The following is a 16,398-nucleotide window of genomic DNA, read 5'->3' on the forward strand; positions in this document are numbered from 1 at the left end:
GTAAAAAAAAAAAAAAAAAACACTCCCACGTGGCAATGTGTCGCTCCCGACGACAAGTACCTTTCGTTCCATATTTATCATGCAGTTGATACAGCAGTGGTACTTGAGTTAAGTTCCTGTCGTTCCCGCTGCTCAAAGTTTGACTTCTTACGTTTTCCGAGGTTCCAAACCGCATGCCTCACACATGGTTTGTGGCCTGCCGTCTTATACAATCGAGGTCTCAAAAGTAAGCACTAGCTCTCCACGTTCGAAGACATGCTCAATGAAGGAGCGATTAAGTGCCATTTTATGTAGGAGGAAATTAGGGCATTCGCCAAAATAATATTTATGTACGCATAGGCCATGAGAAAATTGCACTAAACAACACGAAACAAAAAGAAGGAGACGTAGCACAGAATGAGCGCAATTCTGTGCTTGTCCTGCGCTGCGTGTCCTCCGTTTTTTGTCATGAGTTTTAGCGCAATTTTGAGCTGGCTTCTACAGACATTCACCAAATAGCTCGACAATGCGCTCTTGCTAAAACATATTTATGTAGGTAGCCGTGTTGGTAGCCTTGTAGGTAGCCTTCGCCGTCACCTTTAGCTGTAAGTCGAGAATGTAATCGTTTCCATTCGAATGACTCTCTTCTTTGTTGGCCATCGAAAAGATGTATTGTTCGTATTGAAATGAGTCTTATGTATATGAATCCATTAAAGGTTGCCCAGAGCACGGCACTGCGTATTATATTATGTTTGAATAAACGGCAATCTGCTCACGTTGCATATCCACTACTAAATACACTAAACATTGATCACAACATTCACCACCGTGTTACCTGTTTAATGCTTAAAATAGAGAGAAATATTATTAGTTGTCCATCAGCAGCAATTCCTCGACATAACATTACCCACTCTACTCGCTCACCTACAGCTATACGTTAATGCTTTCAACACATTGGAGCTCATTACGGTGCGTCCTCAATTACATATTCTGCTGCCTAATACTGGAATACTCTACCGCGAAGCATTACAATAATAAGCAGTTATCAAGAGTTTAAATATACATTAAAACATTTTCTTTCGGATAACGTAATTTCATAACTTCTATCATATTGTATGACCTTTCTCAAAAACCTGATTTCATATCTTCCGTTTTCTCCATTGTATAAGTTCTACTCCCGACTAACTTCTGATAGATTTATGAACTTTCGCTCGAGTTCTCAAGTTGAACTGAATATTGATAATGTTATATCTGTAGAGGTGCGGGCATAGGTAAACGAAGCAAGGTTCTCTTTTCAAAAACAACCACGCCTTTTTCCTGTGCCTAATTAAAAAGCATCATTTGTCCAAATGTAAGCGCGCTGTCGTCTACTACGAGCCTGCGCATACCACCGCGGCCGGTTTTCATCAGGCAACGAGTGAAAACTCTAGGAAACAACGTGCTCGATTTGTTTTGTCCGCATTTGTACTTGTAGAAATAATAAATTAAATTAATCGTACTCAGCAAAGAAGTGCGGTAATTTTGATGCGTCCAAAAATGCCAATAATGTTTTACAGAGATGTGCGAAATTTTGTGGAAGGTATCGCAATTGCAGAAATAGCCATACAATGTACAGCGACTTGTTATCAAATGCCTGAAGGACTGTGAAAATAATTTCAATTTCGAAAGTGCATATTACACCCCAAATCGCGAACGACGTAATTACTTATCCAATGAAGCGTTGACCAGGTCCCGGTTACTCGAATTATTCTTTTGTGAAATGGCAAAAAAAATCACCGTTCGTACATCACACATTTTCAAGGAAATTCTTACTTTGTACACATCTCCATACAAAATATGACAAAGGGATATGGATCCAATGTGAACTGCTGTCGAAGGCAATAGGCTCTTTCCTGGAACACTCATGCATGTTTTTCGGAGAATCAGCTCTACACTTCGCACTGCAACTCTCAAGGTCATCCATTTGAACCTTTCGCTTTTAGCCGCGAGATAATGCAGAGGAGGGCTCCGGAAAATGTGACCACGTGGGGCTCATAACATGCACTGAACAGATCACTATGCCGGGGGTTCAACAATTGCTTCTCCGGCGCTTGATAGCTATCTCGCCAACGATAAGGTGCTTGCCGGTACGAGTGCGTCGGCGCTCCTTCCCAGGCGTTAGGCTGATGTCTAGCCAAACTGAACGCAGTCTGCGCTCGGATTGCTAGATTTAACCGAAATATCCCACAGAAATATTCATGAACGCCATTTGTAAGTCTCGCAATTGTATTATTGGCTGCATCCCGTCAAAATAAGTTTTGTACATGACCAGTTTCTTTTAAATTCATACTGGATGTGCGAAACTGAATGACAGTATAGTGGTTTTCAACGCCTGAATTATGAGGCGCTAAAAACAAGCGCCCCGCATTTCTGACGCCCTAGGATAGAGAAAGCCGACGAGCGTACATGATATTTCAGGCGCAGAGGCGCGTGTGGTACAACTTAAGTAAATTACGACGCAAGCAAAGCATTTTAAGAAAGCAAAATGTTGCGTGCGTGGTTCTCCATGCGGAAACTAAGTTCACTGATATTGTAACATCAGCACCCAGTAGGAGCAGAAGCAACACGTGTGCGCAGTGAATAACTGTGGATTCTTAAGAAATATAGCATGACAACTATTTTTCCTTCACTGAAATAAACAAAAAAATTGACGACACATTTTAAAAGGCTGGAGATGTCCATGTGGGTTTCTGTAGAAGAGCAAAGCACGTGATTAGATGGGGGCACAGCGCACCCACACCCTCAGACACATGCGTGTTCGTGTTTTTCTGTTCTTTTATGTCCCTAAACTTAACTCAGCGAATAAGATTCTCAATAATTTTCTTATTACAGAGGATAGTAATCATCGGCCAATTGCTTTAGTTGAAGATGAGGGTTTTTAGTTGTGATAACGGCTAAACAACACGCGTCGGCATTAGACCTGCAAGCTGCGTCGTGTTGCGCTAAGCGTGGCCTGCAGTGGCCCGTATCTCTTTTAGTTGTCATATTTGTCCCCTGCATATTAAGCACCAGGCGATGCAAAGTGAACACGACCACTGCCCGTTGTCCCAGCTGTACCCTTTTCCTCCACTTTCCATTTTAAGCTTTTCCATCTACCGGCGCCGTCCACCTCAACCTTTAGACGCATCGCCCTTCTCCGCATTATATTGTCGCCCTTCTTTTGCGCATTTCTCCGGCATCGTCTTACCCTCCTGAACTCACGGTAATCTCACTTTGGGTCTCGTACCCCAACCCACAGAGTGTGCATTATTTTGCAATCCTTCTAGTAGCCATACTTTCCTTCTAGTAGCCATACTTAAAGTTCTTCCCACTGCAGCAACTTTTCAGCTGCGCATTTCTCCGCTTTCATCATATCCCCATATCTGTAAACAGCACGGTACTTCTAACCTTCGCTTCGCCTACATCCCCGTATTAACGTAGACCGCACAGCCGCGTAGATTCAAGTGCTTAGTGCTACTGATCACTGCAGCCAGCCATGCGGGAGTGAATACCGGCCACGGCGGCGGCTTTTCGACGGAGCCGAAGAGCAAGAAGCCCCTGTGCTGTGCAATGTCAGTGCACAGTAAAGAAATCCAGGTGGTTGCAATTTCCGGAGCCCTCCACTGCGATGTCTCTCGCAGCTAATGTCGCTTTTGGGCGTTAAATCTTACAAACCAAATAGAGCCTTAATACAGACGCTGCAATTCCAGCTATTCACTCTTGCACATGCTAATCACGCCAGCAGGCGTTTTACGTCTTATTGCATGGCAGGCTGCCGGCTACGCCGACAACTGCAATATCAACGACAACGCAGACGGTGCGCACTCCAAGAACTGCCCGAAAGCTGCAATTAAAAAGCAAGGGCAAAAGGGTGGTAGGTGGTGTAAGCCCCCTGACAACAGGAGCAATTTAAAGCCTTTCTCTTTTCATCGTTGCCCTCCTCACTCGCCAGCAACATCCATATTTTCCGCCTTTCATTTTTCCCATTCTGTTGTACATTCCCCCCGTCTCGTCCCAGCCTTCTGTTTTGTCCATAGAGTTTATTACTCTTACCTAGAGGGAAAGCTGTGCTGCCGTCTATGGGAGTTTACATGGAGTTTCCAGACGGCCAGTTCAGCCACCATGGGCGCTCAAAGCATCATGTGCCGGAGAGCTACCAAGTGCAGAACTACAACGTTTGGCCAAAACTAATGCAAAGATAAACGTTGCTCTACCGTAAACAGTGTCCTGAGATTGAATATTGTGACTATAAATTGCAAAAAGAGAGAGAAACACATGTCAGTGTGATATTTATCCAATATAAGCGATGGCTCTTTCTCCTATTGGCTTAGTTTTGAGCAGCACAAATACCAATATTTGGCACTTAATAGGCAAACTTTGAAACTAAAAAACGCTGTGGAAATATTTATGGTTGGGCAATCACTTAAGGAAGTTTTTAGTGGCATTTCGGGAAACAAAAACCCTTTATTGGCGACGTCTGTTTTTGCGCCTTCGCTACTATGGCTTTCGTGGTCTATATACGCACCTTCGAATGATGATGAATACCGCAGTAACGCGACTCCACGTACCCGAGAAAAACCGACTGTCCCGCAACAAGTATCACACCGGCCCATGATTCTTAGCGCGCCCATGGTGGCTGAAGTGCAGCGCCCTCAGCTTTCCCTCTAGTTAATGTAAGGAACTCTATGGTTTTGTCGGTGATAATTTTCGCAACTTGTTGCACCCCACTCATTCTACGTATTATTTGGCCCTCGTCGTGACAATCTCTTCCAAGACGGCCGTTTTCCGAGTGAGCCAACTTTCAGCAGTATACTTGCCTTCCTACGCCACACCGCCCATTTGTATAAGCTACCCGTTACCTTTCCATTCCTTCTCCAGCTCTCCTAAATGTGAACTCCTCACAACTTTGCACTCTTCATCTGCTAGTCGTGTCAGGTGGCGCTTTTCTCTGCTTCAACCTGTTACAACTGCCAGGTGGCCATTTTGCCGACTACTACTCCTACTATCACGCTGGCAACGACGTTGAAGAAGCGCAATTCAGGAAGTACAGCACAAGAGCTGCGCTCTAAAATTAGACCTAAGACGCCTTGTACACGTCGACAGTTAACGCGGCAGTAGTACACTACGAATGTCCATACATTTGCCATAAACAAGGTGCCAAAAGAGGCCTTAAGCACATTGGAATCCTTTATAGTATGACATGAACTTAGACGCTGCCAGCACATAACTTAACCTCGGCTACAGGACACGATCACAAAGAAATCGGATCGGCGTTTTCCTTTTGGTGCTGTGAGTTATATTTAGTATATAGTACGATCCATGGTGTATGCAGCGATCGGATTCCGCCCAGCCATTGTACATGCGCTAAGTGGTTTTAATAGGACAAGCGCGCACTCACCTAGCTGAAATCTGGCGCCACCTGGCGTGGTGTGGAATATTTCTGTATGAGCAAATCGAGTTCACAGTTACTAATACGGAAGTTTTTAAATAATTCATTTCAGCTACTAAAATGCGTAAATGTAGTAAGCAGTGAAAAATGAAAGAAAAATAAAAAACTAGACTGCAGGGGTCGGTTAATTAAGCAGCGCTAAAGGCTAAACAATGTCGCCATTCATTGGTGAACCGGTGCGGTAGGCTGGGCTTAAGCGCTTTATGCGACATGTATATCTAATTACAAAAAAAATATAGTAGCTTAGATAAGGCCATAGTCTTCACGAAACGTGAAGCTTTGGAGCAGTTCAGCTAAAAGACGTGACCAGCAAGTGCGGTTTCTTACTTGCTTGAATGCGCAAGGAAGGTGCCACTACAGAATGGAGGTAAAGAGTACGTCCCTGACACAGTGATCAATTCCGTAGTCGTCTCTCCGGCACTCTGGTAATGTAAACAGTAACACACTACACGGTATGCTGAAGTTAGCTACCATCAGTTCGTTTAAAGTAGAAGCACCCTAACGTCAGCATTTGCGCAATTAGGGGGGAAGGGGGGGGGGGGGTTCTTCTATCTTCATACTGGAAAGGCACAGCGCGAAATGGCACGGCACGAAAGGAAGAAGACGTACACACGAGCGCAGACGTATACCAACTCGCCCAATTGTCTATCCTTCTTCTATTTCACCCGGAAAGGGCATCTTAGGAATATACCCCTATGTATAGGAAATCTTCGCTACTTACCGCTTCAAGGAACTCGTAGACCCTTTCGGTTGGCACGTCCAAGACAATGTTGAACTCCTTGGCCAGTTCAACTCGCTTGAGCAGCGTCTTCACGGCTCCACTGCCCTGCCGGTAGAGCACCAGACTAACCCTAGCTCCGAGGGCGAATGACGTGTTCAACACGTCTTTCATGCGCACGAAACCTGCACATGAAGAAAGAAAGAAAAAAAATTGTTGGTTTGAATTAGCCAACCACAGTGTCGTGCGAGAGCGTTCAAGTTCCGACTGTCTATCCATAGGCAGCGATGGCCTGATTATGTTTTGTTCTTGCCAAGACTAAGGATTTTTAACGTTATGCAGGTTGCGCCAAGATCAGTATTCTTACTATTGCTGCTCTATATCGTATATAACTCTATTACAAATGTGCTGTTTGAATGTTCTGTATTTATATGTTATGAGTGTTTTAGGTTCTTGATGGCGCATCAGCATAATGCTTGCTGTGTTCTACTTGTTCTGCACAACATGTTGCTTGTTCGCTACAGACAAAGGGAACGTTTCTTCATCAGCCACGATCCTGCTTTTTGTGGCGTTCTTCAACGCATTTCTGTAAACAAATATCTTGGACAAATAAAGAAACAAAACACGAGAAGGAAAGAATTTTCCGCCTAATTCTAGAAGTGGACCATGTCGTTTTAACGTGGTACAATTACGAAGCCCATACTGCAGAATATCCAGCGATGCCCGGCAGCGTTTGCCGCATTTCGGAAATATTGATATCCGATTTTGAGGATGAAGGCAATAAATACAAAAAGGGTCCAAATGAAGATGTCAAATTTAGTAAGTAGGTTCCTGTAATAAAGATACCTCGCTAAATGTAGGGAATTCCAAAAAATAAAGCGATGAAGTTTTGGCTGTTAGGGATTAAGACAAAGCGCGCCGAACGAGCACGCTACATAGTGGGCCTAGAGATCACGCTGCTGTTTGCGTTACGCAACAGCATGTGTATGAGCCAGTAGTGGTGTATGATAAAAAAATTTATATCCCTTCGGTGTTACCTGCCTATGAGAAATGCGAAAGCGCCCTTTTAAAAAATTTTCTTATCATAAATTCCCTTTTCACTACTTTCCTTACCCCTCATTTCCTTTACATTAGTTTCCATATCACTAATTGCCTTATCACTGTGTTCCTTATGGCTTATTCAATAATTAATTCATTATCACTAACCATATTGTCACTACTTGTGTTTCTATTTCTAATAATTACGATATCACAAATACTAACCCCAATACATTTCGGCTTCAGTTTTTGCGGACACATTTTCGTCTCTGTTTTTACGTCACAACGCAGCCAATTCACGCTTTCGACTAAGCAGAGTCACAGTTAATGATAAAGATGTGACGTCTTGAAAAAGAGCCCGAAAATTTGTTTTCTTGTTTTTTCCAGAGGCACGGAAAAAGATAAAAAACCCTAATTCCGGTGCCCTAAAAGAAAGCTCAAAATTTGTTTTAATGCTTAAAATGATAGATGGATGCGCTCTAAATAAAACAGAACACTGACAAGGCTTCTGAACAATACATTTTATTTGCTGTTATTTAGCTTTGATTGCTTAAATTCAACTTAATTTAGAGCTTCATGGTAACTGCTTAATCTTTTCAAACACTTCAGAATGGCGAAATGCTGTATTATTACCTTCCCCTCTTCCGCCGATAGTCGAAGCGTCAACATATGCTATGTAGTCTCATTTGGCAAATTTGTATTTGGTGTAAAGTTCAAACAAAAGCTATCCGGCTGTGATGTCAGCAGAAGGTCCAAAATGTTAGTAGAATGGTTTGTTATTCTAGTTGTATAGCGTTTTTGTTTGTTCTACCCAAAAGTAAGACTGCTCTAAACAAATTCACTATCATGATTATTTGTCGAAAGCGTGGATGCAAGATCGGATCATTTTGTAGAGAGGAATGTGAAGCCCACACACAATAACATAGGGTTATATGATAGTTAATATGTTCACAGTAATGTGAAGTAGAGTACTAAAATAATAATAATTGTTAGATGGGCCACAACGTCATACCTATTCGCAAAACAATCCAATTTAACGTCAATTGTAGTTTGTTTGCATCACGTGTATACTCTGTCACCACCACACCTCCCCCGCAATACCTTAAGCTGCACGTTTTTTTCCAAACCTGTTTATTTCTTATCGCTTCTTACTTTGGTTCGGCCTTGAATCCTTTCCATAGATAATATCGGGTTTGGTAGAAATGGTTTAACAATTTTTTTTTTTCAGTTCATTTGTCCTTCTCTTCTTCTTGAGGAAAGCTGTTGATTGCGATTCCACTGGTCTTGTAGGGCCTTTTGAAATGCTTGTCTTCCTTCAAGAGAGGCATGCATCAAATACTGCTTTAGGTGCTGACTCATTGTCAACTTCGCAGTGTAGGTTTTCCTGCAGCTGTCGTATTTTATTTTACTTTTCAGGCTACAGGATCACCGGTTACAGACCCAGAAATTCATTTCGAAGAAAACATTCACTTCTCGCCCTGCTCCCTTCCTCTCCTTCCTACCCCTCCCTGGCTTTTCTTCTTTAGAAGCAAAACCGTAATAATACCCCTTCCAGGAATGACCACGCTGCTCACACGAACACAAGTTCACTTGTCGAAACGTTGGCTCGGCTTCCGAACTCAGTCTCCCAATGAACCCTTGTTTAACCTGGTTCAGTGCTCTCTCGTAATGTGTAGTCTTCTTTCTCTCGCGCTACCCTTGTTCCTCCAACAGCAATGTGTGATAACTGGGTGGCTAAACCACAAGGGCAGAAAGAAATTACCAGTCAGTGCATTACTCTCGCATAAATTATTCCATGTTTGCGGAAAAACAATCTGCCGGCAGCCGGCGTGAGGGAGGAACGGCTTTATTTATCCCATAGGCGAAAGGGGCAGGGGGAGGGGGGAAAGGAAGTTTGTAAGCTGGATAAGCCTCCCTGCCCTCTGAGCCCAATCCAGGATTTGGTCCTGAAGATCATGCGCTGGGCTGTGCAGGGCAGCCTCCCATTGTTCTTTTGAATGAATATTAAGTGATGGGGTGGCGAGCACATGCCCGCAGGACATATGGTCAAAGTTAGCTCTGGCTGCCCAGAAATGACAAGCTGAGGAGGGATAGATAGCTGGGTGAATGAGATGGTGGAAATCAGGAGTGGTAAATTCGCGAGTCTGAAGCTGGCGCCAGAAAATCTCGCGAGACCCAGAGGTTTTGCGATGTGGCGGAGATACACAAAGCGACCGACCGAGGCGGTATTGGGGACATATGTCATGAAAGTAGAGTTGGCGGTCCCGGGCAGTTTAAGCGGAGCCGGCGTTTTCCTCGGCACATCTACACACTTGGGTGATTTTAAAGCTTTCTACTCTAGCTTGACCAAAACCACATGCTAAGGTAATAACGACGATACTGCTACGTTATTAAGCATACAAGATTTTTAGCTCCCATTGTCGCGGTGGCCTTGAGATGGCGTCAAGTCAAAACCGAGAGCCAATATCAAGGAACTGATCTTCCGCCATCTGGGCACCGATTGCCTATCATTCGGGTGCCATATTTTCCGTCATTCGGCTTTCAGGGAGGGCCGCTGCGTTGAACATCTACTTCTGCACCGTCCCAAATGGTGGTGTGATGGTCCCACACACACTTTGAAGACCATTCCACATCAGCGGTCGAAGAGCTTTCGAGAATTCGGAATTAAGTCTGCCACACGCTAGACTACTGTAACCAATGTTTGAGGACAATCTTGGCGGCCTGGCCGCTTTTTTGATGGAAGCGGAGAGCTAGGCGCCTGTGTGTTTGCGATGTCAGTGCATCTAACAGACCCCCAGGTGGTCGAAATAAATGGAGCCCTCCACTAAAACATCTGTCATGACATAATTCGCTTTAAGCTCTAAACTACATAAACTAAACCGAACCAGTTAAGTTTACCACTGTGCTCTGGTGTCAGCTCATGGCGTTTTTCCCGTTTTAGCAGGCTGATTATATACATTTTTTGAATACAACCCGGAAACAGACGACGAGGTCAAGCTGTATAATTTATCCGAGACAATGACAGGAAACGATGGCGCAGACAGGAACCAGCACGCATGTATGGTGCAAAGTGGGGCGGTATGGCGTGCTTCGCACAAACCGCATTTCCAATAGATTTCATATTGCAGCTAGTTCCGCCTACAACCAATGTTAAAAATGCCCGTAACGATTGAATGCTTATATCTGCTCTCAATTACAAGAAATGTAGTAATTTTTATCAAACTTAATATGCAGTGGTGAACGTCTATACAGTTGAAGCTGTTTAGCTAGGTTTGGTGAAGCATGGATTTTTATCAATTAAATGTAGCAAAGAGTAACGTGCTAACTACTAACGCTTAAATAACCTGAAATAAAATATGCCTCGGCAGCCGCTTTTCGATGGAGGCGAAAAGCAAGGCGCCCGTGTGCTGTGCGATGTCAGTGCACGTTAAAGAACCCCAGGTGGTCGAAATTTCCGGAGTCCTCCACTACGGCGTCCCTCATAGCCTGAGTCGCTTTGGGACGTTAAACCCCACAAATCAAACCAAACCAAAATATTATTCTATAATATTTGCTCATGATAACAGACAGATCTCAACTACCGGATTGGAAGCCAAAAAAGGAACCGTAATTGGGTGGAAAATTTTCTTTGCGTTGTTCTCAGCCCCGCACTGTTGTGACCGCAACGCCATTTCTGACTGTAGTTTACAGCGTTCAAACGGCATGGCGCCCTTGATCGTTCGAGCAAATTTGCCTCAATATTTCTGGTATTAGTTGTTTTTGATATTTTCGTGTATCCGCAATAATGAGATTTTTTGGATATTCTTATTGTAGCAACTGCAATGTAATTCTTACACGTTGCTAAGAGCGCCTAGAGAGTACCTTTTCGAGTATCACGTGATTTCTGTTCGGCTTTTTCCCAGGTTGGGGCCGTAAAACGGCTTCTCTCTTTTCCTTCAGACTTCATCAGACCGTCTAAATCAACGATGCCTCAAAGACCTCTCATAACCCAACAATTAACACTCCCCGGTGGCTCACACATATTTAGAATTAATCTCGTCTGCTCAGAAATCCTATCCCCTATTCATCCTTAACTGTTACCTCCTTCCGAGACAGCCGGTCGCCGAATTAATTGCTCTCATTAAAGCTGCATCCACAGTGGCAAAAAAGGACCCCCTCATTATTATAGGCGACTTTAACTCGCACATGTAGACTGGGGCTACATGCGCACAAACAAGAGAGGAGCGGAACTACACAACACCCTTCAGATGCAGGGCCTCTCTATATATAATGATCTCAGCACACCTACAAGAATCGGCAATAGTGTCACCACCGATACTAGCCCTGACCTTACATTCGGCCGAAACCTTCCAACACTGGTATTGAGAAACTCGAATGAGACCCTGGGAAGTGACCATTATATAATAACTATAGAGCTTGAGTTTGCCAAAAAAGCTAAAATCTACCGTGTTCGGCAAACTAGCTGGGATAATCTGCGTAAGTAAAGAGAGGCCAGAACATTAAAGACCCCCTTTAACCTCCACACATGGATGACACAGCTCAAGGAGGATGTCCAAGCTTTCACGCAAACTTTAGACACCACCCCCGAGACTGCCATTGCAGATAGTAGGTTAATGCACCTTCTCGAAGCACAGAAGAGTATTCTTGCGCGCTGGAAAAAACATAAGCATAATCGAAAGCTTAAACTTAAACTGGCGCAAATTCAAAAGCAAGTAGAAGAGCACAGCGCCTCCCTCAGTAAACATAACTGGCACCAAATATGCGATGGGTTGCGAGGTAATCTCTCCTCCTTCAGGGCCTGGCGTCTTCTTCGACACATGATAGACCCCACACAAACTAAAAAGAAAACTCGGCTTACCCTCAAAAGGCTTATCCATAAACATCGATGTAGTCAGCAATCGCTCTTAGCCCAACTGCAATCAACTTATACTACTGCGGGCAAAGCAGTATCCTATCCAGACTACATAGGCCCTGATCAACCCTCCCTAGATGCCGCCATTATGGAGATCGAAGTTAGATCAGCCCTCCTTAAGCTACGCAACTCAACCCCTGGAGAGGACAGAATCAGCAATGTCATGCTCAGAAACCTAGACGACCGTTCTATTTCCCTGCTCACTGAATACTTTAACGAGTGCTGGGAAGCGGGGCAGCTGCCGGATGAATGGAAGCACGGTAAAATAATATTCATTCCTAAACCAAACAAGCCCATAAATGCCCAAAATCTCCGTCCCATCTCCCTGACATCATGTCTGGGGAAACTCTTTGAGCATGTCATCCTCACCCGTCTTACGCAACACATGGAATCCCATGGACTGTATCCCCATAGCATGCTAGGTTTTCGAGCTCATTTATAGGCGCAGGACGCCCTACTACAGATTTCAAATGCTATCCTCAATGATATGCCACACCACACCAGAGCAATACTGGCAGTAGACCTCACCAAAGCATTTGATAAGGTCACGCACAGTGCTATCCTGCAAGGCATTCAAGGCAGCTAGGGCCTAAGGCCTATAACTATATCAGGGCCTTCCTGAACGGACGCACCACCTCCCTGCATATAGATGATATACAGACCCCCTCTTTCACACTTGGTAACATTGGCACCCCGCAAGGCGCAGTGTTGTCGCCATTCCTTTTTAATATTACCATGATCCCGCTGGCAAAGGCTTTAAGCAGTATCCCACACTTGGGACACACCATTTACGCGGATGATATCACGGTTTGGACCACATACGGCTCGGATGGAGACATAGAATTTACACTTCAATAAGCGGCCACAGCTATATCTACCCACACGGAAAAAATTGGCTTTGAATGCTCCCCGACAAAGTCAGCACTCTTTCTACTCCGGCCGCGGCGTGTTCCTACCGCCCCCATAACAATTTATCTGCACGATACTCCCATACCACAAACCCCCAACCTCCGCATTCTTGGTCTGAACTTACAGGACACGGGGAAAAACGACCTTACCCTGAAGGCACTAAAACAGTCTACTTACTCCGTCATACATCGTTTGAGAAGGGTTTCACACTCACGAGCCGGCCTAGATGAAGCTGACAATTTAAAGGTACTACATGCCTTTGTGCTCAGACGCATTCTTTACACCTCTCCTTACCTGGGCCTCTCCTGTGCAGACAAGGATAAAATCAACGTCTTAATCCGCATGGCTACCAAAGCAGCGCTCCACCTACCGAAGACCACTAGCACGGACAGGCTCTTAAAACTAGGAATGCACAATATCAAGAACTTATAGAGGCACATCGGTACACACAGTACCTTCGGTTGGCTGGCACGCAAACAGGACGACATATACTGGACACTCTCGGCATTCGCATACCCGCACATGCTGAAGAGTTAAACCCTCTCCCTCAGGCCGTACATTTAGCGCTTATCCTCAAACCTCTCCCTAAGAACGTCCACCCAGAACACCATCAATCCCGCCGCGTCGCGCGAGCCAAAGCTCTCCATAAACACTATGGGACTGCAGAGGATGTACGCTGGGTGGACGCCGCATGTGGTTCAGACCGTTCGGTAGCTGTGGCCTACAATCCAGCAGCCCTCCCACTCACTCACTTCATAGACCCTCCCTGTAACTCGGAAGAAGCCGAGGAAGTGGCTATAGCCTTAGCAATCGCCCAAACAGATGCGGCTTACATACTTAGCGACTCCAAAACAGCCATACTTAACTTTGCCCGCGGACGCGTCCATCCTCCCGCGTGGCAAATATTGAGAATGTGCACCCTGAATTCTGACAGGCGTATTGAGCTTATATGGGTGCCGGCTCACTCTGGCAATCCCGGAAATGAGGCCGCCGATAACATAGCCCGAGGACTTATTAGCCGGGCAAATGGCGACCCATGCCGGAATTTCTCGAGGAAGCGAGCACATACATTTTCTGAGCTCACACAGCAAGCACGCCTTGCCCGTCGACTCTACCCCCTCCCCACTCCCAGCTGTCTCACTCCTAACAAATCCTCTGGAGGCGTCTTCAAACCCGAACGCTTCTCACCCCTCAACGCCTATCCTACTACCGACCCGTTTCCCCTGAGTGCACTCTCTGTGGAGAGTTGCACGCCACCTTGGACCACATTCTTTTCGGCTGCCCTGCCGATCCTCCCCCGCAGGGACAGCCCGCCATCGGATCATGGGGAGAATGGGAGGCCCTCCTTACGTCGCAGGACCTGGACATACAACTTCGCTGTGTGGACCGGGGTGCCAGTGCCATGGCCCTACGTGACCTGGACACATGCGCGTAATGTGAGGGCCGTGCGGTGGCCCTGGGCCCTTGAAGGGTCCAAACTCGCTCGTTTAATAAAGTGTTTTCCTCCTCCTCCTCCTGTGCGACATGCTGCCAAAAAAAAAAGAATGCGAACTTTCTGATTTGATACACCAAGTTAATTCTCTGCCGCCACCTACTGCGCTTACTCTGCATTTGTTTTCAACCTAATTATCTTTTCCATCACATGTTTTCTTGCCCTTGCACGAATGCATGCCCAGTTATTCTTAGCACAAATAGTTAGAATGAATAAGGTTCCCAAGAACAGCGTCTCATCCCGGGAACCACACAACTCACTGTCGCTTTCCTCGTAGATGACAGTGACAGTCTTCCAGCGGCTCGTCTTGAGAGCCAGGTCGACATAAGCCCTGCTGAGCACGTCGGGGTGTGGATACACGTTGAGAGAAAAGAGGCTCTGACCCGTCGTCGGGTCGGGCGCTGGGCTGGTCCAGCCAGTCTGCACGTGGGGCACGTGGAAGGCACTGCACGTGGAGCCCAGCACAGAGACCACCGAAGGACTGCGCGGACCGAGCACCAGAGACACGCCTTGCTTGAGCATGTCGCACACTGCGCACACAAAATGGTACCAGAGGTGACAATTGAGACTCGGGCATGGAAAGCTGGAACACAGTGCCACTTTCGCTTAGAAATACATCTCGTTCAGCTGGGAACTGTAATTCACCTCAGAGAAATACTTATGCATGAGCTTAAAAATGAATCACTTAATGGATGCCTTTGCGAATGCGTTAATGAAATAGCAATATCGTCGATGATGTGTGCTAAGAATTGTCAAATGAAAGGCAAACGGTATGAGGCAATATTTGATGAATAAAATATAGGCGAATGATATGAGGAATAATTTGATGAGTAAAACTTCACATATCTATGGTTCAGTTAATGAAGCAAAGAACTCTTTCCAATCTAAATACCACGCAGAAATGTTCAGACTGTAGAGTTCGAGCGTAGGCGCAGCTCGAGGAGTTTAGTCATAGTTTGAATTTTAAAGGTATATACTGAAACTACAAGCACATGCAGTGAGTTTTTTTTTTCCCTGCTGTGGTGCTGCAATGGTTAGGGCGTTCGACTAGTGTGCCCGAGGAAGCGTGGTCCAATCCTGGCTGCTGCGGCCGCTTTTCGATGGAGGCGAAAAGCGAGGCGCCCGTGTGTTGTGCGATGTCAGGGCACGTTAAAGAACCAAAGTGGTTTAAATTTCTGGAGCCCTCCATTACGGCTTCGGGATGCTAAGCCCCATAAACGAAACCGAAATCAAGCATTGAGTTCTCAAAGCAAACTCTGGCGAGGAGTTGCATAAGAACGAAAATAAAGAATGTCGCTGGCGTTAGCAGAACAGAGTGAAAAGAGAAACAGTGTAGACCTATGTACATTGCGTACAGGGTTTTCATATGGATCACATACCATAAGGTACCCCTACAATTAAAGCAGCGCGTTAAGGCGAAAACCTTACATGTCCCACACCGAAAAAAGCCATCAGCTTTGTTTGTGGCACCACAATGATGGTCCTTAAAAATTCCTCATTATTCAATCAGATCACGCAAAAGGTATGACATCATAATTTTGTGAGGCAGATCCATCTCTGAACTAGGGCACCACCCCTTTTAGTCGCTCAAATATTTATATACTCGTTCATCTATTTATATAGCCTACACAATCGCAGTGCAAGCATGTGCTCGGGAGCTTCCTCGAAAACGTTATTTTTGCTGATGAATGTCTACAATGAATTTATCAATTACTTTAATGGTCAATGAAGTTGGCACGAAAGTCTATTCAAGAGAGAGGGGTAGTAGGGTCAGGAAGGTCATATTTCAGTGGAAATGCCTGCATCATATGAAACGTCAAAAGGGATAGCGGCGTGGGTCGGGCCCGAGCGTTGACGTTTCTCGGTGTTGTCCAGTCACTGAA

At 45.3% G+C, this 16,398-nt stretch overlaps 1 protein-coding gene across 2 annotated transcripts in view; it reads right to left on the minus strand.

Moving 5' to 3' along the window:
- LOC146209635 (glutamate receptor ionotropic, kainate 2-like) overlaps positions 1-15,141 on the minus strand; it is a 363,010-nt gene extending 347,869 nt beyond the window's left edge. For both annotated transcript variants that reach the window (XM_084602915.1, XM_084602911.1), the window contains exons 1-2: positions 14,776-15,141; positions 6,168-6,349 (exon numbers count right to left, since the gene is read on the minus strand). In XM_084602915.1, the coding sequence (XP_084459041.1) occupies positions 6,168-6,349; positions 14,776-15,037 (444 nt within the window). In that variant the 5' untranslated portion in view covers positions 15,038-15,141. The remainder of the gene's footprint in view (positions 1-6,167; positions 6,350-14,775) is intronic.
- Positions 15,142-16,398: the final 1,257 nt, after the last annotated feature.

The sequence above is a fragment of the Amblyomma maculatum genome, chromosome 1 (assembly GCF_055883805.1).
Source record: "Amblyomma maculatum isolate TAMU_Amacu chromosome 1, ASM5588380v1, whole genome shotgun sequence".
In the NCBI taxonomy this organism is placed as follows: domain Eukaryota; kingdom Metazoa; phylum Arthropoda; class Arachnida; order Ixodida; family Ixodidae; genus Amblyomma; species Amblyomma maculatum.